At 46.6% G+C, this 22,930-nt stretch overlaps 1 protein-coding gene across 8 annotated transcripts in view; it reads right to left on the reverse strand.

Annotated features, from left to right (window-relative positions):
- Window positions 1–22,930, reverse strand: part of CFAP100 (cilia and flagella associated protein 100) — a 52,048-nt gene that overhangs the window by 1,411 nt on the left and 27,707 nt on the right. For 7 of the 8 annotated variants that reach the window (XM_042912783.1, XM_042912750.1, XM_042912775.1 and 4 more), the window contains 4 exons: window positions 21,159–21,207; window positions 20,922–21,073; window positions 2,120–2,255; window positions 783–988 (listed from right to left, as the gene is read on the reverse strand). In XM_042912783.1, the coding sequence (XP_042768717.1) occupies window positions 783–988; window positions 2,120–2,255; window positions 20,922–21,073; window positions 21,159–21,207 (543 nt within the window). Of the gene's footprint in view, window positions 1–782; window positions 989–2,119; window positions 2,256–19,748; window positions 20,584–20,921; window positions 21,074–21,158; window positions 21,208–22,930 lie in introns of those variants that run through there. The other variant, XM_042912809.1, reaches the window with a different exon arrangement.

Below are 22,930 nucleotides of genomic sequence, written 5' to 3' on the forward strand. Positions count from 1 at the left end.
CTTTTTGGAGGTCCCAGCTCTGGTCCATCGGCTCCTACCCCTTGGAGGCCCACGTTCCTCGGTCCCCCTCCCTGGTCACTGGTCCACCTCTGTGTGTGCCTCTCTGCTCATCAAACTTTTGCCCAGTGCCTGCTTCTACCAGGGTACGGGACAGGGGACACAGAGGAAGAGCCCCTTTGCTTGTGGGAGAGGCAGATGGCTCTTTGCAGGTGGCCGTGTCTCAGGGCCCTGCACAGGAGTGAATGAAGCAGGCAGTACCCCCAGGCCAGCAGAGCCACTGGGTCTGTGGGGAGCTCCCTGGGCCTCCCACTGGAGGATGGGTCCATGCTACCCATGACTGCCAAGTGTTCCTGCCTGCCTCTGCCCCTAAACCGGCCTTCCTCAGCTTCTCCCTGAGTCTGCACCTTCCCTCCCCCGGGTTCTGGCAACGCCAATCTCTCCCTCTCCCATCCATCAGAGAAAATGGCCAATGCTGCCCCTTGTCCTCAGGGCAAGGCCATGCTGTCCACACCCTCACTTTGGCTCCTGGGCTCCCCGAGTCCACATCGTCTCCCACTCCAGGAGAGGGCCTTCCCTCACTGGGCTGAGTTTGATGCCCCCTCTGGAAGACCCCCTGGCTTCGTCTTTGAGGTCAGAGCATCAGGGTCCTCTCTCCCTGGTTCGGGAGCTCTCAGAGGACAGGCCAGCCCGGAGCAGGGGCAGGGGTGTGGAGGGCATCCTCGCCCTCAGGGCCCTCCCTACTGCGTGAGGCGGCCCGGTGGGACAGGGGCCTGGGCTCTCACCTCATGCGGCGCTCCTTCTCTTTGGCCTTCTCAGCCTGCTCGATCTTGACCTGGGGTACATGCTCTAGGTGTTCGAGCAGCTCGTTCAGGTAGTGCTCGATGATGGTGAGCATCTGCACAGTGCCCAGGTTGGACTCCTGCTGGGTGCCGATGCAGTGCCGGTACACGTCCAGCACCTTGCGGTTCAGGCTTTCCAGAAGCTTGTCCTGCAAGGCAGGCAGGCCTGCAGAGGGGTTGCGTGGGCCTCCGTGCACCCCCACTGCACAGCCTGCCAGACCCAGGGCCCCTTGCTGAGACACGGCTGGCCTCCCCGAGCTCTGCCCGGCACACTCAGGATCCCTGGGAGAAACAGCTTGGACACTTGGATTTTTCTAGGCCACAGCTGCCTGACCCCCTTTGCCCTCCTGTGGTCAGCCCGGTCCAGGCTTCCAGCCCCCATGCTGGGACTCAAACCTGTGCCTCGGCCTCTACCCCAGCTGCCTTGCTGTGCACGTGGCCTAGTCCCCTCTTCCAGGGAGCCTTCCTGTTCCACCCTTGGACTGACCTCAGCTCTCCACTGGACGCTGTCCTGTGAGTTACTTTCTGTGTGGCCTGGGGCAGATGAACCCCTCCCTCTGAGCCCGCTGACACTCAGAAATGTAACATCCCCTGCCACATGGATTGGGTGTGAGGATTAAGTGAGGAACAGCCGACAGAAAGGCTCAGGCCGGCAGCCAGTGAGTCTGTCTGGCAGGAGGCCGGTGGCACTGGCCTAGCTTGTCGTGGCATCCTCTGTCCCTGGCCTGGTGCTGGCACACAGTAGGTGCTCATCAGTAATTTGAATGAAGGAAGGAATTTGAATTAGGAAGCTGGGGCCATGCCTGTGACCCCAGCGGCACTGTCAGGAAGGTCGTGCCACTGCCCGGCACATTCCTGGCCCTTTGTGCTCTCAGAACACTCTCACTCTTTCAGCCTGGCCTGGGGACATGCCTTCTTCCTCCTGGCAGGCTCGCCTTCCGGACACTTGGTGTGGAAGAAGCAGACGTATTTGTTGAATGGAAGGACAAAGGAATGGAGGAGGTGTGCTGGGGGCAGCTGAGCAGCCAAGGGGCATAAGTACATGGGGTGGCTCCAGTTTGGGGACCAAGGGCCTTCTCCAGCCGGTGCCCCTCAGTCAGGCCTACAGAGCCTGGAAAGTGGCAAGGGGCGTGGCTGCCCCAGAACATTTCAGTGTCTCAGGACTGGCTTTGAGTACTGGGCACTAGGTGCTCCCGGGGGTGCTCTTGAAGGGACCGGGCCCCAGGCCTGTGGTCGCCCACACTCCCTCCACACCCGCTGACCGCTGACCGGGGGCCTACCTCCTGAGCGCCCTTGTACTCGCCGAAGTGGAACACTCGAGCTTTGAGCTGCAGCTCGGCCACTGTCTCCTCTTCCTTGGCGATGGACGTCATCAGCGTGTTGACCCACTGCTTCAGCTGGTTGACTTCCCTGTCCCTGGATAGGGGACCAGCAGGGCCCCGCCCACTCAGCGCTGCTTCGGGCACTTCACCTCTCAGAGCCCGACCACCCTGCCACTGGTCCTGAGGGCTTAGGGGCCATGACTGTGAAGGGTCTGCGTGGCCCAGGGGTCAGAGATGCTGCTGAGATGCAGGGGTAAGATTTAAGGTCTTTAGGGGTGCCTGGGTGGCTCAGTTGGTTACGCGCTGGACTTTGGCTCAGGTTATGATCTCACGGTTCGGGGGTTCGAGCCCCCCATTGGGCTCTGTGCTGACAGTCGGGAGCCTGGAGCCTTTTCAGATTCTGTGTGTGTGTGTGTCTCTCTCTGCCCCTCCCCCATTCGCACTCTGTCTCTGTCTCTGTCTCAAAAGTAAATAAACATTAAAAAAATTAAAAAGATTTAAGATCTTTAATGATCAACACTACAAAAAAAAAAGTAACAGCTTTATTGAGGTATAATTCACATACCTAGAAAATTCTTTTTTAAATGCTTATTTTGAGAGCATGCGCACAGGTAGGGGAGGGACAGAGGGAGAAGAGAGAACCCCAAGCAGACTCCACGCTCAGCACAGAGCCCGACATGGGGCTTGATCTCAAGAACCAGGAGATCATTACCTGAGCCAAAATCAAGAGTCAGATGCTTAACCGACTGAGCCACTCAGGCACTTCTTTTAAAATGTACAATTCGGTAGTTGTCAGATTTGCAACTATCGTCATCATCTCATTTTAGAACATTTTCATCACCCGGAGAAACCCAGTCCCCATTAGCAGTCACTCCCTGTTGTCCACTCCTCCTCCCCCCCACCGCGTGTCTCTCCTGGACGTCTGGTAAACCTGGAGCCATACATCAGTGGTCTGTGTGTCTGGCTCCTTCATTCAGCAGAATGTTTCCAAAGTGTGGCGTGTGTCAGAACTCTGTTCTTTGTTATGATTGTGTGACCGTCCCCTATATGGATGGACCACACTGTGTTGAAATAGACATTTGGGGGGGAGTCCTACCTTTTGACTCCTGGGAATTATGTTGCTGTGAACACTCACACGTTTTTGTGAGGACTTGTTTTCAATTCTCTGGGGCATATATTTAGGAATAGAATTCCAACAATCAAATTTTAAGTGAAATAATAAAGAATAATAAGTAAAGATCTTTCACAGTCATGGCAGACACCGACCATCATGTGTTGGCTGACAGAGGTCTACCCATTGTGGTCAGCTGCATGCAGGTCCCAGTTAGAGCACATGGACACCGGGCCACTCCCAGCAGTGCCTGGGAGGCCCAAAGGGACCCTGCCACCCCCATGATGATTCTGTGGCTGTCTCCCCATTTGTTGATAGGACCCACGGACATTTTCTCAACTCTAAGCAAACAAAGCATCATGGGCTGCTGGCCCTTTGCCTGCTGCGGGTCCCACGGCCTGTCACATGCACCAGCACAGGGGTGCAGGCTACACTCCCCTGGCTATGGGGTTGAGTGCCGAGGCCAGGAGCTTGTGAGTGTGAGGGCGGTTGAGCTGGTCAGGCCAGATGGACCAGCTGGTGGGTGGCCAGAGAGACCACATGCAGCTCATCCCCACCCACCCACCCAGGTGCTGGTGGGGCTCATGCAGGTCACCTGGGATGACAGCATAAAGCGCCTCCTGGGTGTCAGGCCCAATTTCCCTCCAACCCAGAGTGCCCATCGTAGGGACGAGTGCATTTGGGGTCAGTGGTACTCCTCCCAAAGGACATGTGACTGCATTCAGTTTTAACCTTTTTTTTTTTTCTTAAATACTTCCTTCACCGTCATTGCCTTAACTGCTAAGTGTGATCCTACAGCTGGTACAGTGCCATTTTGCCTTTGGTCTGCGGACGTGGTGGTAGGGTTTTCGTTGTTCTATTTCTTATCAGGGTAACTGGCATAAAAAGATACCTTTTCCCAAATAGTTCTCTTGAAATGTAACACTGTTGGGCCAGGATTTTCTCGGTGAAATCCCACCAATTGACAGGAATGCAGAGGCATAAGGGACCCACTGCTCAGCAGCGGGCCTCAGACCAGTGTGCACGTCACTTGAGTGTTTGTCAGAAGTGCTGATTTTAGGAGCCATTCCAGAGTCTAAAGAGCACTTCACTGTTGGAAGAGTGACCTGGTTTCTTCAACAACTGAACTGCAGGGGGACAACAAGATGGAGAGGGAACCTATGCATCAAAAGGGATTTAACGACACAACCAACTGCAGAGTACGATCTTATTTGGATTCTAATTCAAACCAACAGTTTAAAAACTCCAATCATTTATGGATCATGGATATTCAGTATTAAGGATTACTGTTTTGTTTTTGTTTTTTTAGATGTGACGATGGTACTGTGGTTACGATAAAGAGCCCATATCTTTTGAGGGAGCTCTACTGGAGTACTTACAGATGAAATGATACGTGCCTGGAATTTGGAATAATATGGGAGGCGGAGAAGTCAGTGGGGTCTAGGGAAAAGGAGATCGGCTATGAGGTGATCAGTATTGAAGCTGGTGATGGGCCCTTGGGGACTCATGATACTAGTCTCTCCATTTTTGTACATTTATATGTACAAGATTTTCTTTTTCCTTCTTTAAATTTATTTAGAGAGAGAGGCTGAGCAGGGGAGGGGCAGAGAGAGAGAGAGGGAGACAGAGGATCCCCTACAGGCTCTGTGCTGCCAGCACAGAGCCTGATGTGGGGCTCAAACTCATGAACTGTGAGATCATGACCTGAGCCGAGATCAAGAGTCAGACGCTCAGCCGGTTGAGCCACCCAGGTGCCCCTGTATGAGATTTCCTTAGTGGTATTGGGCCGAACTGCAGAAGTTATAAAAAGTTTTTTGAAAGATAGCAAGAAAGACGATCCCTTCATAGATACCTGGGGACATATAGCTAGAAAGTTCACTCCACTGGTATTAAAAAAAGAAAAAAGCAAACATCACCAAATATGAATAAGGATCATTCAAAAGAGAAAGTTACCATATTCCTGCAGAAATAGCGGCAAAAAGAAAAAAATAAAATACTTTGAAATAGAGAAAGATGGCAGAGTAGGACCATCAGGAATCTGTGTCCCCACTGGACAGCGATCGCACTGGCAGAATCTGATAAAGCCATTTTGGAACTCTGGAGTCTACTAAAGCTTGCAACTTCCAGGGGAAGGCTTGGATGGTAATTGTAGTTAATTTTAGTCTAGCACAGCCTTGGGAATTAGAGTGAGCCTTTTTTTAAGGGCCCTGTTCTCCAAAATAACGGGGGATCTCTGCCCTGATCCCCGATTGGTGCTTCTGACCACAGAGGTACAGGCAAATGGGCAGGCAGCCACTGTTTTAACATTCCCTCATTGTCACAAGTCCACTTGACTTCCAGGGGATTTAAAGGACCAGTGCTCTTTTTCCTCCCTCTATTTTTTTTTTTTTTGCCTTTTCCCCTTTGGAGAGCCAGACATTAAAGACCAAGGACATGTACAAACAACAGCATATATGGGGAAAATTAGACAGTGACCATGCATGCCAAGGGAAAGTCTCAGTAGGTTTACACCTCAGGGTGATTCTCAACACAGACCGCCTACAACATTCAAATAAACAAAAATGTTACACCATGGAGTAAGGAGAAAATCTGATTTCCAGAGTTACCACGTTATTAGATTCAAGTGTTCAGTGTCCCAACAACAAAATCAAGGCAACAAAAAGTATGGCCCATTCAGTAAGGAAAAAAAACAGAAAATTTCCTCCCAAATCCCTGATGTTAGACATACCACAAAGACTTCAAAACAACTGTCAAAAAAAGATGCTCAAAGATCTAAAAGAAGATATAGAGAAAGTCAAGAAGATGATGTGCAAATAAAATGAAAGTATCAATAAAGAGATAGGAAACCTAAAAAGAAAAAAATTCTGGACCTGATAAGTAACTGAAACGAAATATTCACTAGAGGGATTCAAAGGCTGCTCTGAGCAGGGAGAAGAATCTGTGATCTTGAAGATCGGACAATGGAAACTATCAAGGCTGGGGAACAGGAAGAAAAAGATTGGAAAAAGCAAACAGAGCCTAAGGAATTAGTGGGATACCATCAAGAGAACTAATATATGCATCATGGACGTCCCAGGAGGAGAAGAGAAAAGGGGGAGGAGAGGATTTGAAGAAATGATGGATGAAAACTCTAAAATTGGATGAAAGACATGAAAGACATCGAAAAAGCCTAAGGGACTCCAATAAGAGGAAATCAGAGAGCCCCACACTGAGAGATTATTATTATTTTAATTTGTTATTTATTTTTGAGACAGAGAGTGAGTAGGGGAGGGGCAGAGAGAGAGGGAGACACAGAATCCAAGTAGGCTCCAGGCTCTGAGCTGTCAGCACAGAGCCCAATGTGGGGCTCGAACTCACCCATCATGAGAACATGACCTGAGCCAAAGTTGGATGCTTAGCCGACTGAGTCACTTGGGCGCCCCCTGAGAGATTGTTATAATCAAACTGTTATGGGATGATTAAAAGCCAAAGCCAGAGGATTTTGAAAGCTGCAAGAGAGAAGCAATCATCACATACAGAAGATCTTCAATAAGATTATCAGAAGTTTCTCATTAGAAACTTTGGAGGTCAGAAGACCTAATATATTCAAAGTGCTCAGAGGAAAAAAACCAAGTGTTAACCAAGAATTCTGTATCTGGAAAAACTGCCCTTTAAAAGTGAGGGTAAAGTTAAGACATTCCCAGAAAAACAAAAGTGAAGGAGTTTGTGACCAGTAGACCTGCCCTGCCAGAAATGCCCAGGGGAGTCCTGCATGGTGAAATGAAATCAGACATTAACTTAAAGTTGTATGACAGAATAAAGGTCCCAATAAAGGTAAAATGTGGGCAATTAAAACAATTTTTTTAATGTTTTACTTATTCTTGAGAGACAGAATATGAGTCGGGGAGAGGCAGAAAGAGAGGGAGACACAGAATCTGAAGCAGGCTCCAGGCTCCAAGCTGTCAGCACAGAGACCAACGTGGGGCTCGAACTCATAAACCATGAGATCATGACCTGAGCCGAGGTCAGACACTTAACCAACTGAACCAGGTGCCCCATAAATGTGGGCAGTTTTAAAAGCCAGTATAAATTTTATTTATTTATTTATTTATTTATTTATTTATTTATTTATTTATTTAGAGAGGGTGGGGGAGAGGGCCACAGTGGGAGAGAGAGAATTCCAAGTAGGCTCCATGCTCAGTGCAGAGCTCAGTACAGGGCTCAATCCCAGAACCTTAAAATCATGACCTGAACCAAAATCAAGAGTCAGATGCTCAACTGACTGAGCAACCCAGGGGCCCCTAGAAGCCAGTATAAGTTAACACTGGTTTGAAACTGTACTCTTTGATTTCCAAATGATCTAAGAGACTAATACATTTAAAGAAAACATAATTATTAGTATAAAGGTAGCATTACTATAACTGTTTGGAGTGTAACTCTGAATCCTGTTTTCTACATAATTTAAGAGACTCCTGCATTTTAAAGAATTTTTAGTTTATGTTTTAGAGCACAGGATGTATAGAGATGTAAGTTTGTGACTTCAGCAGCAAAAAGGATGAAGATGGAACTGTAAAGGAGCAGAGGTTTTGTATGTCACTGAAGTTATGGTGGTAGAGATTCAAATTTAGGTTATTAAATGTAATCCCTGTGGTAACCACAAAGAAAATACCTATAGAATATATAAAAAGGAAGTGAGAAAGGCATTTAAACATTTCACTACAAACAATCAACTAAACACAAATAAAACAGTATTGCAGGAGATGGGGGAAAAACCTATAAGGCATATAGTAAACAAAAGGTACAATGACAGAAGTACCACCATTTCATCAATTACTTTAAATGTAAATGGATTAAACTCTCTAATCAAAAGACTGAGACTGGCAGAATGGAGAACACATGATTCAACTATATGTTGTCTATAAGAGACTCACTTGAGTTCCAAAGACACAAACTGGTTGAAAGTGAAAGGGCAGGAAAAGATATTCCCTGCAAATAGTAACCAAAACAGAGAATGAGAGTAGCAATACTAATATCAGACATACTTTAAACCAGAAAAGTTTAAAAGAGACAAAGAAGGCATTATATATTAATAAATGTCCACTACACCAAGAAAATATAACAATTATAAACATTTACATGCCTAATGACAGACTATCAAAACATATAAAACAAAAACTGACAGGGAGAACTAGAATGGTTGGAGACCAATATCCCCCTTGCAATAGTGGAAGAACAAGCAGACAGAAGATAAGGAACAGAGGACTTAAACATTGCAATATACCAACTAGATGTAACAGACATACACAGAAAACTCTACCCAGCAAAACAACATACACTGTCAAGTGCAAATGGGGTATTTTTCAGGATGTCCCAAATATTAGGGCCACAAATTCAGTTTCAATAGATATAAAAAGATAGATATCATACAAAGTATCTTTTCTGTTAAAAATCAGATGAAGTTAGAAATTGTTAACGAAAGCAAAACTGGAAAATTTCACAAAGTTGTGGAAATTAAAGAACACTTTTGTAAACAACCAGTGGATCAAAGAAGAAATCATAGGGGTGCCTGGGTGGCTCAGTCGGTTAAGCATCTGGCTTTGGCTCAGATCATGATCTCGTGGTTCATGAGTTCGAGCTCCGTGTTGGGCTCTGTGCTGACAGCTTAGAGCCTGGAACCTGCTTCAGATTCTGTGTCTCCCTCTCTCTCTTCCCCTCCCCAACTCATGCTCTGTCTCTCTCAAAAATAAAAAATAAACATTAAGAAAAAAAAGAAATCATAAGGAAATTAGCCAAAAAAAAAAAAAAATAGAGATGAAGACATCTGGTAACACAACAGGGCAAAACTTATGGGAAACAGCACAATGTATGGTGCTAAGGGGGAGAATTTATGACTATAAAACTTACATTAAAAAAAGAGAAAGCTCTCAGGCCAACAATCTAACTTTACAACTTAAGGAACTTCTAGAAAAAGGAGAACAAATTCAACCTGAAGCCGGCAAAAGGAAGGAATTAATATAAAAAAAAAAGAAAGGAGAAAAACAAAATAAAGAATAGAAAAACAGTTTTTCAAAAAGATAAAAAAAACTGACAAACCCTTAACTTAGATGGACTAAGGAAAAAAAGACTGAAGTTACTAAAATGAGAAATGAAAGTGGGAACATCACTACTGATCCTACAGAAATAAGAAGGATCAGTACCATGAATAGCCGTGTGCCTCCAAACTGGACAACCGATGAAATAGACAAATTCCTAGAAACACAAAATCTATCAAGACTAAATCATGTAGAAACAGACAATCTGAATAGGCCTATAACTAGTAAGGAGATTGAATCAGTAATCAAAAATCTAATACCAATCCTTTTGAAATTTTCCCAAAAGTTGAAGAAGAGGGAACACCTCTGAATTTATTTTATGAGAGCAGCATAAACATGATACCAAAGCTGGTCAAGGGCACTGACAAGAAAAGAAACTATAGACCAACATCTCTTATGAACATTCATGCACAAAATTTAAAATATTAGCATACAGAATTCAGCCAAATTTGACAAGGATTACACAACACAAGTGAGACTTACTCCTAGAATGCTAGGAATCAGGATAATATACCACATTAACAGAATGAAGGAAAAAGACCACATGATCATCTCAGCTGGTGCAGAAAAAGGATTTAACCAAACACTAAAAAACAGCAAAATAGGAAAATGGAAACTACCTCCATATAATAAAAGCCATATATGAAAAGCCCACAGCAAACATCATACTCAGTGGTGAAAGACTGAAAGCTGTTCCTCTAAGATCAATAAGCATGGTAAGGATGCCTGCATTCGCCACTTCTATTCCACATAGTACTGGAAGTTCTAGCCAGAGCAACTAAGAAAAAGAAAGAAAAAGCATCCAAGTTGGAAAAGAAGAAATAAAATCATCTGTTTGAAGATGATGTAAATCAGATGATGCAGATGATGTAACAGATGCAGATGATAGAAAACCCTAAAGACTCCACAACAAAGCTGTTAGAATTAAATAATTTAGTGAAGTAGCAGAATCAGTTGCAGTTGTATACACAAATAATTAAAAATCTGAAAAGGAAAACAAAAGCAGTCCCATTTACAATAAAATAGCATCCCAAAGTTAAAGATAGAAATACTATATACCACAAAAATAAATTCAAAATGGACAAAAGACCTAAATGTAAGACAGGAAGTCATCAAAATCCTAGAGGAGAAAACAGGCAGCAACCTCTTTGAGTTCGGCTGCAGCAAGTTCTTATTCATGTCTCTGGAGGCAAGGAAAACAAAAGCAAAAATGAACTATTGGGACCTCATCAAAATAAGAAGCTTCTGCACTGCAAAGGAAACAATCAACAAAACTAAAAGGCAACAAACGGAATGAATGAAGATACTTGCAAATGACATATCAGATAAAGGGTTAGCATCCAAAATCTATAAAGAACGTACCAAACTCAATACCCAAAAATCAAATAATCCAGTGAAGAAATGGGGAGAAGACATGAATAGACACTTCTCCAAAGAAGACATCCAGATGGCCAACCGACACATGAAAAAATGCTCAACATCGCTCATCATCAGGGAAATACAATTCAAAACCACAGTGAGAGAACTCCTCACACCTGTCTGAATGGCTAACATTAACAACTCAGGCAACAACAGATGTTGGCATGAATGCAGAAAGAGAGGATCTCTTTTGCACTGCTGGTGGGAATGCAAACTGGTGCAGCCACTCTGGAAAACAGTATGGAGGGTCCTCAAAAAATTAAAAATAGAACTACCCTACAGCCCAGCAATTGCACTACTAGGTATGTGCTGTTTCAAAGGGGCACATGCATCCCAATGTTTATAGCAGGGCCATCATCAATAGCCAAAGTATGGAAAGAGCCCAAATGTCCATTGATGGGTGAATGGATAAAGAAGATGTGGTATTACTCTGCCATCAAAAAGAATGAAATCTTGCCCTTTGTAACAATGTGGAATGGAACTAGAGGGTATTATGCTAGTTGAAATAAGTCAGTAAGAGGAAGACACATATGATTTCACTCATGTGGAATTTGAGAAACACAACAGATGGGCATAGGGGGAAGGGGAGGAAAAATAAGGTAAAAACAGGGGCAAACCACAAGAGATTCTTAAATACAGAGAACAAACTGAGGGTTGCTAGGGCAAAGGCAGGTGGGGGGTGGCTTAAATGGGTGATGGGCATTAAGGAGGGCACTCTTCAGGATGAGCACTGGGTGTCAGATGTAAGAGATGAATCCCTGGGTTCTACTCCTGAAGCCAAGACTACACTGTATGTTAGCTAACTTGAATTTAAATAAAAAAGCACTGTAGAAGTAGTGAAAGGCATTTCACTACTCCTACCTGCTAGAGGCAATACAGGAAAAAGAAATACTGTATGTTCCAGCAATTCCACTTTTGGGTATATGCCCAAAGGAATTAAAAACAGTCTTGAAGAAACATTCGTATACCCGTGTTCACGGCAGCACTGTTTGCAATAGCTAAAAATGTAGAAGCAACCCAAGTGTGTATGATGGATGGATGGATGGATGGATAATAAACAGATTGTGGTCCATTATACAAAATGTGGAATATTATATACAACCTTGAAAAGGAAGGAAAATGGATCAACCTTGAGGACATTAAGTGAAGTAAGCCAGTTACGAAAAGTCAAATATTGTATGATCCCACTTATATGAGGTACTTGGAATAGTCAAAACATTTTTGACAGCACAGTGGCTTGCCAGGGGCTGAGGGGCAGGAGAATGGAGAGTTATTGGTTAACAAGTTATTGGTTAACAGTTCTACAAGATGAAAAGAGCTGGGGAGCGGGGGTGGACGGTGGGGATGGCTGCACTACGTAAAGGTACATAAATTTGATGTTATGTGGACTTGACCACATTGAAAAAGGAAACAGAATGAAATAGAGACCCCTTTCACCCTACCGAACTCAAAAGCAATGCTCTCCTAGACCCTGGCTGGCATTTAGGAGCTTGGGAGAAACAGGCAACACGCACTTTGTTTTGGTTCCTTTATAGGGTACCTGATGTTTCGTTTGTTTTCCTTGTCTGCCTTGGTGTCGCGCCTTCTGCTCACTCTTCAACCCTGCGGGAGGGTGTGCAGTGTGGGTGCCTCTCCCTGCACGTTCACCTGGCCTTCCAGTACAGGTAGTTTTCATCCGTCACCGCGCTGACTTTTGCTCCTCCCTTCCATGTGTGGCCATCTCCTGAATTCGTTCCACGCGACCCTGGCGCGCCGTCTCCCTGGGGTCCTGTCGCGCCATCTCCCTGGGGTCCTGTCGCTTCGTCTCCGTGTCCTTTCCTACGGAGTTCTGGGAGCTGTCCCCAGCTTAATGTTGTCCCCCTTGCCGACTCATGTGCTGGCTGCATCCAGTCCTTATTGTGGTCTTAATCCCTTAATCCTTGCTTGCACCCAGGCGTGCCTCTCTGCTTCTTGATGTCTGCAGAATCTACATTTACTTGCATGTCTCAAACTCATCCCCTTAATGAATGCATTTTCTCGTGTTTCTGGTGACATTTTCCTGTTCGCTTGTCCTTCAGGCTCCAGGTCAGGGCAAGTCCAGCACCAAGGACTTCAGATGAGTTGTGCCACTTTGTGTGTCCAGATGGAGCCTGGGCAAGAGGCAAAGGTGCAGGCTGGTCTTCCCCTGGGCCGTGGGGTCTCACTTCCATGTCTGAGGGGCAGCCATGGTGGCAGGTGCCTAGCAAGACTGCTAAGACTCAGCCCACACATGGTCTTGCCTCAGCCAGAGGTCAGCGCTGGCAAGTGCTTTCTGAAGCTTGCGGTGCCTTGTATGTTGCTGGCCTCGCCGTGGCGGTTCCGGCTGCTGCAAGGCTGACCCTCACCCCCACCTCTGGCTCACTGCAGCTTTTAGGTGTCTGGGGGTTCTTCTGGGTTCCTTCCTGCTTATTTTCTGACCTCCTGGTTGGGCTGGTTTCTCCAAGAGGAAGGTTTGCATGGTTTCCAGGAAGGGATTCTGGCTTCGTTTCTCTTTTCTTGAAACCAGGGGGGGTTGGGCTTCCTCTCACTTGAGTGGCTCTGCTTGCCTTCTTCTCCTGGGTCCCATCACCTCTGTGCTGTCTGGCTGCTGGAAGTGAGGAGCTCACGCTGGTGATCAGGCTCTGCAGCTTTCCTCAGGCTGTCCCGGGGTGTTTGTGCTCCCTTCTGCGTCCGAGGGTCCGTTTTCTGGGGCTGGGCTCCTCTTGGCCCTCACTGGAGGGACTGTAGAGTGAGCATCTCAAACAAATCGCAGCAAGGCAGGCAGAAAATGGGGCTGGGACACAGTACACAAAATTCAAGGAAGTGCTCACCTTTGGGGTCACACATGCACCTCCCTAAAATGTTATGTTCTGGGTGCCTTGCCCACCTCACCCCAGTCCCCCTGGCCAAGAATGAATGATGCTGTTCTCTCAACCAAGGAGTCAGGAGATGGCTCGTCCTACAGCCCTTATGTACCTAGTCAATGTAGACAGGTGAGTGATAAAGACAGCCTTAAAAGGTCCTACATTAAAAAAAAAAAGTCTGGGGCGCCTGGGTGGCTTAGTTGGTTAAGTGTCCGACTTCAGCTCAGGTCATGATCTCACAGTTCATGGGTTCAAGCCCTATGTCAGGCTCTGTGCTGACAGCTCAGAGCCTGGAGCCTGCTTCGGATTTTGTGTCTTCCTCTCCCTCTCTGCCCCTCTCCTGCTCATGTCATGATCTGTCTCCCAAAAATAAATAAACATTAAAAAAATCCTATGTTTGCCAAAAATATTGTTATTGAGGTTTAATTTACTTATCAGAAAATGCACCCATTTTATGTGCCAACTGATGAGATTTGACAAATTTAAACACCTATGTAAGGACCAGCATAATCAGGACATAGAACCTTTTCATCACCCCAAAAGTTTCCTCATGTCCCTTTGTATCAACTCCCTCCCCTTCCCTAGCCACGGGCATCCAATGGGCTGATGTCGCCATTCATTTTTTTCCCTTATGAGATGGACCTTAGTGACACCTGTCTTCTCAAAGTTACCCACAGCCTTGAATGTGGGCTGGCCCCAGTGGCTTGCTTCTAACCAATTCAATGTGGGACAGGATGTGACTTCTGAGATTAGGTTACATAAGATCGTGACTTCCATCTTGCTTGCAGACTCTCTGGTGGCTTTTCAGCTCGCGCACTTTGAAGAAACAAGCTGCCTTTTCAGAGACCTCATGTGGCAAGAGACGGAGAGTGTCCTTTGGCCTCCAGCCAGCAAGGAATCCAGTCCTGCCAACAGCCACATGGGTGAGTTTGGAAGTGGCTCTTTCCCCAAGTGCAGTCGTGGGATGGCCACAGCCCAGCTACCACCTGGACAGCAATCCGTGAGAGGCCCCACAGCAGAGGAGTCAGCCCAACTGGCCAGATTCCCAACCCACAGAAAGGGCGAAATAATATATGTGTTATAGTAAGCCAAGTTTTGGGATGGTTTTTTACGCAGCAACCGTTAACCAATACCTGGTTCTGGCACTTCAAATGAATAATATAGTAGGTCATCTTTGGCGCCTGGCTTCTTTTCCTCAGCATAATGTTTGTGAGGTTCATCCACGTTGTTGCCACCTTGTGTTAATACTTTGTTCTTTTCTTCTTGCTGAATAGATTTCTATGGTGTGTATGGACCCCCTTACGTGTCCATGCCTAATCCCAGGAAACTGTGGATATAGTAGATGACTTGGCAAGGAAGAACCAAGGCTGCACATAGAGTTAAGGTTGCAAACTAGCAAACCTGGAGCTGGGGAGATGATCTTGGATTGCCCAGGCGGGCCCAGGGTCATCACAAGGGTCCTCAGAAATGGAAGGAGGAGGCAGGAACGAGGGTCAGGGGTGACACGGCGTGAGAAGCCTCGGCTGGAGTTGCTGGTTTGAAAATGGAAGTGGCCCAGGTGGCCTCCGGAAGCTAGAAAAGGTAACAAAAGGATCTCCCTTTCAGCCTCCAGAGAGGAACAAAGTCCTGCCGATGCCTTGATGGTGGCCCAGTGAGGCCCACTTTGGAACTCTGGCCTCTCTCTGTGAGGGAATATAGTGTGCAGTCCTTTGCTACAGCAGCAGTAATGGTTTGTCCACTTCCCTGCTGTGGGCATGTGTGCTGTTTCTAGTTCCTGCCTATCACGAAGAACTTTGCAGTGAGGAATTCTGGGATTTTTTTTTTTTTTTTGGACATTTTCTCTAACACGGCGGCTCTTCCTTCCAGTGTTGGAACAGACTCTTCGTTTACTGTTGTATATATTTGAAACGAAAATTTAAAAAAAACTTTTTTTAACATTTATTCATTTTTGAGAGACAGAGACAGAGCATGGCGAGGAAGGGGCAGAGAGGGGGAGACACAGAATCTGAAACAGGCTCCAGGCTCTGAGCTGTCAGCACAGAGCCCGACACGGGGCTCAAACTCACAGACCGCGAGATCATGACCTGAGCTGAAGTTGGATGCTCAACCGACTGAGCCACCCAGGAGCCCCGAAACAAAAATTTTTAATGTTTATTTTATGTTTGAGAGAGAGAGCGCGAGCAGGGGAGGGACAGAGAGAAGAGGGACACACAGACTCTGAAGCAGGCTTCAGGCTCCGAGCTGTCAGCACAGAGCCCGATGTGGGGCTTGAACTCACGAACCGTGAGATCATGACCTGAGCTGAAGTCGGACGCTTAACTGACTGAGCCACCTAGGTGCCCCTGTATATATGTTTTAGTAGAGACTTTGTCTTTAAAAGCAAAATGAACAGAAGGTAGAGTTCCCAAATATCCTCTCCTTCCACCTGCCTCCCCCACTGCCGCCGACATACATTTGTTACAATCGGTAAACCCACACTGACACGTCATTATCACCCGAAGTCCACAGTTTCCATGGGGGTTCACTCTTAGTGTTGTACAGTCCATGGATTTAGACAAATGTATAAGGACATGTAATCATGGTGTCACACAGACTTGTTTCATTGCCCTAAAAATCCTCTGTGCTCCACTCACTCATCCCTCCCCCCGCCCCCCAACCCCTGGCAACCCCTGGTCCTTTTATCATCTCCATAGTTATCCTTTTCCGGGATGTCCTATAGCTGGGATCACTCAGTCGTCACCTTTCAGACTGGCTTCTTTCACTTAATAATACGTATGCTTTTAAGGTTCCTCCATGTTTTTTCGTGGCTTCGTAGCTCATTTCTTTTCAGCACTGAACGATATGCTATCTGGGTGTACTGAGTTTGTTTATCTGTTTACTTACTGAAGGGCATCTCAGTTGCTTCCAAGTTTTGGCAATTATGAATAAAGCTGCCATAAACGACCACATGTGGGTTTTGTGTGGACATAAGTTTTTGACTCCTTTGGGTAAATACCAAGGAGTGAGACTGCTGGATCGTTTAGCTTTGTAAGGAACTGCCAGACTGTCTTCTAAGGTGGCTGCGCCATTTTGCATTCCCTCCAACGACCAAGGGAATTCCCATTGCTCCGCATCCTCACCAGCGTTTGGTGCTGTCAGTCTTTTAGATTTTGTCCATTTTAGTAGGTGTATATTGCAGTATCTTGTTTTAAGTTGCAATTCCTTAAGACATCCTGATGTCGAACATCTTTTCATATGTTTATTTGCCTTCTCTATATCTTCTTGATGATGAAGTGTTGTTCAGGTGTTTGGCCCATTTTTAAACCAGGTTGTTCATTTTCTTCTTCTTTTGTTTTTAATGTTTATTTATTTTTGACAGGGAGAGAGAGCACAAGTGGCAGAGGGGCAGAGAGAGAAGGAGACACAGAATGTGAAGCAGGTTCCAGGCTCTGAGCTGTCAGCACAGAGCCCGATGCGGGGCTCAAACTCACGAACCATGAGACCATGACCTGAGCCGAAGTCAGATCCCCAACCAAGTGAGCCACCCAGGCACCCCGTTTGTTTTCTTATTGTTAAACTTTAAGAGTTCTTTGTATAGTTTGGAGATGTTTATCAGATATGTATTTCACAAATATTTTCTCCCAGCCTATGGCTGGTCTTCTCAGTTCTCTTGACATTGCCTTTCATAAAGCAGAAATTTTAATGTCAATGAAATCCAGCTTATCAATTCTTTCTTTCATGGATTGTCACTTTGGTATTGTATTGAAAAACCACCATACCCAAGATCATCTAGATTTGCTCCTATGTTACCTTCTGGGAGTTTTATGGTTTTACATTTTACACTTAGGTCAACGATCCATTTTAAGTTAGTTTTTTATTAACGGTGTCAAGTCCATGCCTAGATTCATTTTTTGCATGTGGACGTCTGGTCGTCCCAGCACCACTTGTTGCAAAGTATCTTTGTTCCACCGTATTGCCTCTGCTCCTTTGTCAGAGATCGGCTGACAGATTTGGATGGGTTTGTTTCTGAGCTACTCTATTCTGTTCCACTGAATTATTTGCCAGTAGCACAGGTCTTGATTACTGTAGCTTTACAGTAAGCCTTGAACTCGGGCAGTGTGAGTCCTCCAACTTTTTTCTTCTCCTTTAAAAATGTGTTAGCTATTCTGGGGCTTTTGCCTCTCTGTGTAAACTTTAGAATCAGTTTGTCGATATTGACAAAATAACTTGCTGGCCTTTTGACTGGGACTGTGTTAAATCTATAGATCAAGTTGGGAGGAACTGGTATCTTGACAGTATTGAACCTTCTTACCTATAAAGGTGAAGCATTTAATTCTTTGATCCATCATCAGATTTTTATATTTTTCCTCTTATACATCTTGTGCATGTTTTGTTAGATTTGTAAGCATTTCTTTTTTGAGGGTGCTGATGAAAATGGTATTATTGTGTTTTCAATCTCAAATTCCACTTGTTTATTGCTAGTACATAGGAAATGAAGTTTTTTATAGGGGCCTTGTATTCTGTAACGTTGCTAGAATGGCTTACCAATCTAGGAGTTTTTTGTTGATACTTTGAGATTTTCTACGTAGATGATCATGTCATGTGCCAACAAAGTTTTATTTCTTTCTTCCCCATCTGTATTTAGGCATTCCCTAAATACATTTAAGCTTCATATTAGGTCACTCTCCTTTTCAGTGAAAGGAAAGACCTGCATTAGTACCTGTTTTTGCTAACTGAAAGAAAATGGCAGAGGATTTTCACTTTTATGAAAAAAAGCAAGAAGTGACAATAGTGTTCAGTGTCTGTTGTGCAGTGAGCCATTCTGGAGGCAGCGAGACTGGCCCTGCCAAGCTCCTTCCCTGGGAACTACATTCAGCATCGCAGCGTCAAGCCGCCACAGCTTTGAACCGTGTCTTTGCACATCTGTGCTTTCCCTCTTTTTCATGCATCTATTAGCGAGAGGTGTCCTAAGGTATCGGAAAAGCCCAGGAGAGATTATTTTTCACATCTGGGAACACAAAGAAAATTTTCCATATAAATTAATGGTAATTTCTCCTTTGCTTTACACTATTTTGGCTTATGAAAGGTTTTATAGGGACGTTCTACTCTGATAGCAGGGGAAACCTGTACCTCTATTTCCTTTTCTTGTCTTATTGCATTAGCTGGGACTCCCAGTAAGATGTTGGAAACGAATGGTGAGAAGACATCCTTGCTTTATTCCTGATCTTAGCAAGAAGGCTTCAAGTGTAAGTTAGCAGTAGGGTTTTTGTAGATATCCTTTTATCAAGTTCAGGAAGTCCTCCTCTATTCCTAGTTTATTGAGAGCTTTTACTATGAATTTGTGTTAGATTTTTATCAAGTGCTTTTTCTGCATCTATTGATATAATCATGTGATTTTTCCTCTTTAGCTTGTTGATGTGTTGGATTACACTAATTGATTTTCAAATGTTGAAACAGCCTTGCGTACCTGGGAAAAATCCCATGTGGTCATGATCTATAATTCTTCTTATACATTGTTCAATTCAATTTGCTAATATTTTGTTGAGGATTTTTACATCTGTGTTCATGACAAATACTGGTCTGTGGTAGTCTTTTCTTCTAATGTCTTTGCCTGGTTTTGGAATTGAGTTAATTCTGGTCTTACAGAATGAGTTAGTATTCCCTGTTGGGATGCCTGGGTGGCTCAGTCGGTTAAGTATCCAACTTCGGCTCAGGTCATGATCTCACACTTTGTGAGTTTGAGCCCCATGTTGGGCTCTGTGCTGACAGCTTGGAGCCTGGAGCCTGCTTCAGATTCTGTGTCTCCCTCTCTCTCTATCCCTCCCCTGCTCATGCTCTGTCTCTCAAAAATAATAAATAAACATTTTAAAAAAATTTAAAAAAGAAAAAGAAAAAGAAAGTATTCCCTGTTTCCATCAACTGGAAGAGATGGTAGAGAATTGGTAAAATTTTTTTCCTTAAATGTTTGGTAGAATTTTCCAGTACACCCATCTGGGTCTGCTGCTTTCTGTTTTACAGGTTATTAATTGTTGATTCAATTTCCTTAATAGATAGGCCTATTCAGATTGTTTATTTGTGGCATATATTTTTATTTTTTTATTACTTAAAATTTTTTTTTTAATGTTTAGTTTTGAGAGAGAGAGAGAGTGCTCATGCAAGTGAGCTGCATATATTTTAAAAATATATATTTCTCAGAGAGAGGGGGCTGGATTCATGGAAGTTAATGTCTACAGGCTATGACTTTTCTGGAAATAAAGTGTTGGTACTCAGGGATGGCTGAGCAGGCTACAGACCAGTGAGGGGACAGCATCTCTGGGATTCTGCTATGCATGCATGTGTGTGTGTCCTCTCGCCAGGTTCCTGGAAACCGGGAGGCTGCCTGCGTCTCCCCAGCTCATCTCCCCCTCTGTCTCTGCTACCCTCAGCTTTTTGGGAAACACAATCTCGCCTGAGAACCAGTAGTTTCACAGCACCTGCAGGAGATTCTCCGCGGCAGAACACGGGCCAACAAAACATGGATACTCAAGAACATGGCTAATGTGGGGCATCCGAGTCTTGGGTGGGCTTCTTCCTTACTTCTTTGCACCTGCTTTCCCTCTGCCCAGAACCCTCTACCACCAGATCTCTGTGCAGCTTCCCATCGCTCAGGAAGAGCCTGGTTCAAGTGACACTTTCCCCAGGAGCCTCCCCTGTCCCCCTCCTATCTGCCACCACCCCTACTTCAGCCTCCCTTTCATATCATTGTCTGTGTTCCTCTTGCACATGTCAGTATCTCCACGTCCAATCCATGAGCCCGTCTGCCTGTCTCTGTCAAATGTCAGTTCCATGAGGCAGGGCCTGGCCTTATCCTTGGAGAGCCTAGACCTGGGCCTGACCCAGAACGGGTGCTCGGTCAGTGTTTGGGTATGAAGGGATGATTCCTCACTTCTGACAGGCCTGATACAGCCCAGCCCTGCTGGGCCTGGCGTCAGCAGAATGCACCTGGACGGGGGAGGGGGGGCGGGGGGGTGTCCTTCCTTGAAGCCTCCCTCTGACTTGCAGGCTGCTCCAAGGGAGGGGACCAGCCCCATGTGGCTCCACCCACCTGACCTCTTCCCACCCCCCAGCCCCTCTGCCCAAAAGGACATGCCCTCTCCCCAGAATCAGGCTTCCTGTGGAGCTTTCCAGAAAACTAAAGCTAGGGCAGGGCCAGGGCCCTGGATGGGGAAGGTGGGGGGCTGCCATAGCCCAATTCCTAGTGGCATCCCAGGGTCCCAGGATGACAGCCAAGGCCGGAAGCTTCCCCTGCCCTGCCCAGTTGGCCCCAGCAGGAGACCTACATGCGGATCTGGGTGTTTTTCAGGGTGCAGTTCAGATCCTCCAGGGTCTCCTCCATCTCCTGCGTGTTCTGGATGAGCGACAGGTTCTGCTCCTCTAGCTTCGTGAAGATGTCCAGGAGCTGCTGGGGCTCCGTGAAGTATAGGTCCAGCTCCTGCAACCAGAGCCATGCGTGTGGGCTGGCCGGTCGGTGCAGGGGGACCGGATTTCGCAGCCCCACCCGGAGCGTGGCCACTGACCTCCCCGTCGCTGCCTGAGTCCTCAGTCATAGTGGTGGTAGAGTCTGACCTGCAGAGAGATGCAGGGTCAGGACAGCAGTGACCTGGTGCACAGAGATGGTGGTCATCTTCTCCCGCCCCAGCGGTGAAGCCGCCTGGAGTCACCAGGGCACCTCCCTGCTCCCTATGTCCTCGTCCCCTCCTTCACCCTGCCAGCTGACCAGGCAGGGGCACTAGCCCTCCTCTTGGCCCCACAATGGTCACTCAGCAGTCAGGGGACTGTTTCAAATTCAGTTAGTGCATGTCACTTCAGACAGAATAAAACTCAGCCCCCTCCCTGGAACCTGCTGCCCAGGGCCCCTGCTGCCCCCCTCGCCTCCTTCTACTCCTGAAGTTCCCCTGCTCCTGCATTACCCGCCCTCTTTCTGTCTCTCCGGGTGCTGACCTACCTCAGGGCCTTTGCACCCACTGCCACTGCTAGGGTTGCCCCTCATTGACCATTCTTCTTCTTCTTTTTTTTTTAATGTTTATTTATTTATTATTATTTTTTAAAATTTTATTTTATTCTTTTTTTACGTTTATTCATTTTTGAGACAGAGACAGAGCATGAATGGGGGAAGGTCAAAGAGAGAGGGAAACACAGAATCTGAAACAGGCTCCAGGCTCTAAGCTGTCAGCCCAGAGCCCGACGCAGGGCTCAAACTCATGGACCACGAGATCATGACCTGAGCCGAAGTCGGACGCCCAACCCACTGAGCCACCCAGGCGCCCCTTTAATGTTTACTTTTGAGAGAGAGAGAGAGAGAGAGAGCGAGCAGAGTAGGGACAGAGATAGAGACACAGAATCCAGCCTCTGAGCTGTCAGCACAGAACCTGATGCAGGGCTAACACTCATGAGCTGTGAAATCATGACCTGAGCCTAGGTCGGATGCTTAACCCACTGAACCACCCAGGCACCCCTACCTTCGAGGAGCCACCTTCAGGGCCTTTTCTGCCCACCTCCCCTATCTAGATATGGCCTTGGCACTTGTCCTTGATGGTCCCACTGGGCTATCCTGTGACACTCGCAGCACCTCTGATGGACCCTGAGCACCCCACAGGGGCGGGGGCTCTCCCAGACCCTCGGGGGTACTGGAAAAATCGTGGGCTTTGAACACTCAGCGTGGGCCCTGGAAGGTCCTGCTGGATGGGACCCAACCCCAAATGACTTCCAAACCTGCTCTCATTGCCCCTCCTGGCCTGCTTCGGCCTGGACCCCTGCCTTCAATGTGCAGGTTCTGCTGGCTGAGAAGCAGGTGGGGCAGGCTTCTAGCCCGAGGAGCCTGGGCTCCACCCCTAGGAACCTGGGCTGAGGCTCATGTGACTCCAGGCTCTGACCCACCTGACATGGGGAGGTGATAAGTGCAGGGCTCTGTGGGAGCCCTGAGGGGGAACCCTGGAGGGCTTCTCAGAGGAAGGGCCACAGGAACAACCAAATCACTCACCAGGCCTGTACCTCACACCAAATACATTGATGTCCCTCTGGCGAATGAGGAACATGGGGCTTTGAGAACTAGCCACCTGCCCCATGTCACCTGCAGGGCACTGCTGGCCCATAAGGTGCCTGAGAATCTGCCTCCAGATGGATGTAGTCTGGGGGGTAGGCTGGACTTTAGCTCCCACTTGCCCTCTCAGCTGAGTGCCTTCTGCAGCCCACAACCTGCTCAACTGTACTCAGTGACCCTGGTCACACGGCTAATAGATGGAGGGACCCAGAATAGTGTGATCCTAGACCTCTAGTCTGAGGGACTGCC

Source organism: Panthera leo, chromosome A2, assembly GCF_018350215.1.
Source record: "Panthera leo isolate Ple1 chromosome A2, P.leo_Ple1_pat1.1, whole genome shotgun sequence".
In the NCBI taxonomy this organism is placed as follows: domain Eukaryota; kingdom Metazoa; phylum Chordata; class Mammalia; order Carnivora; family Felidae; genus Panthera; species Panthera leo.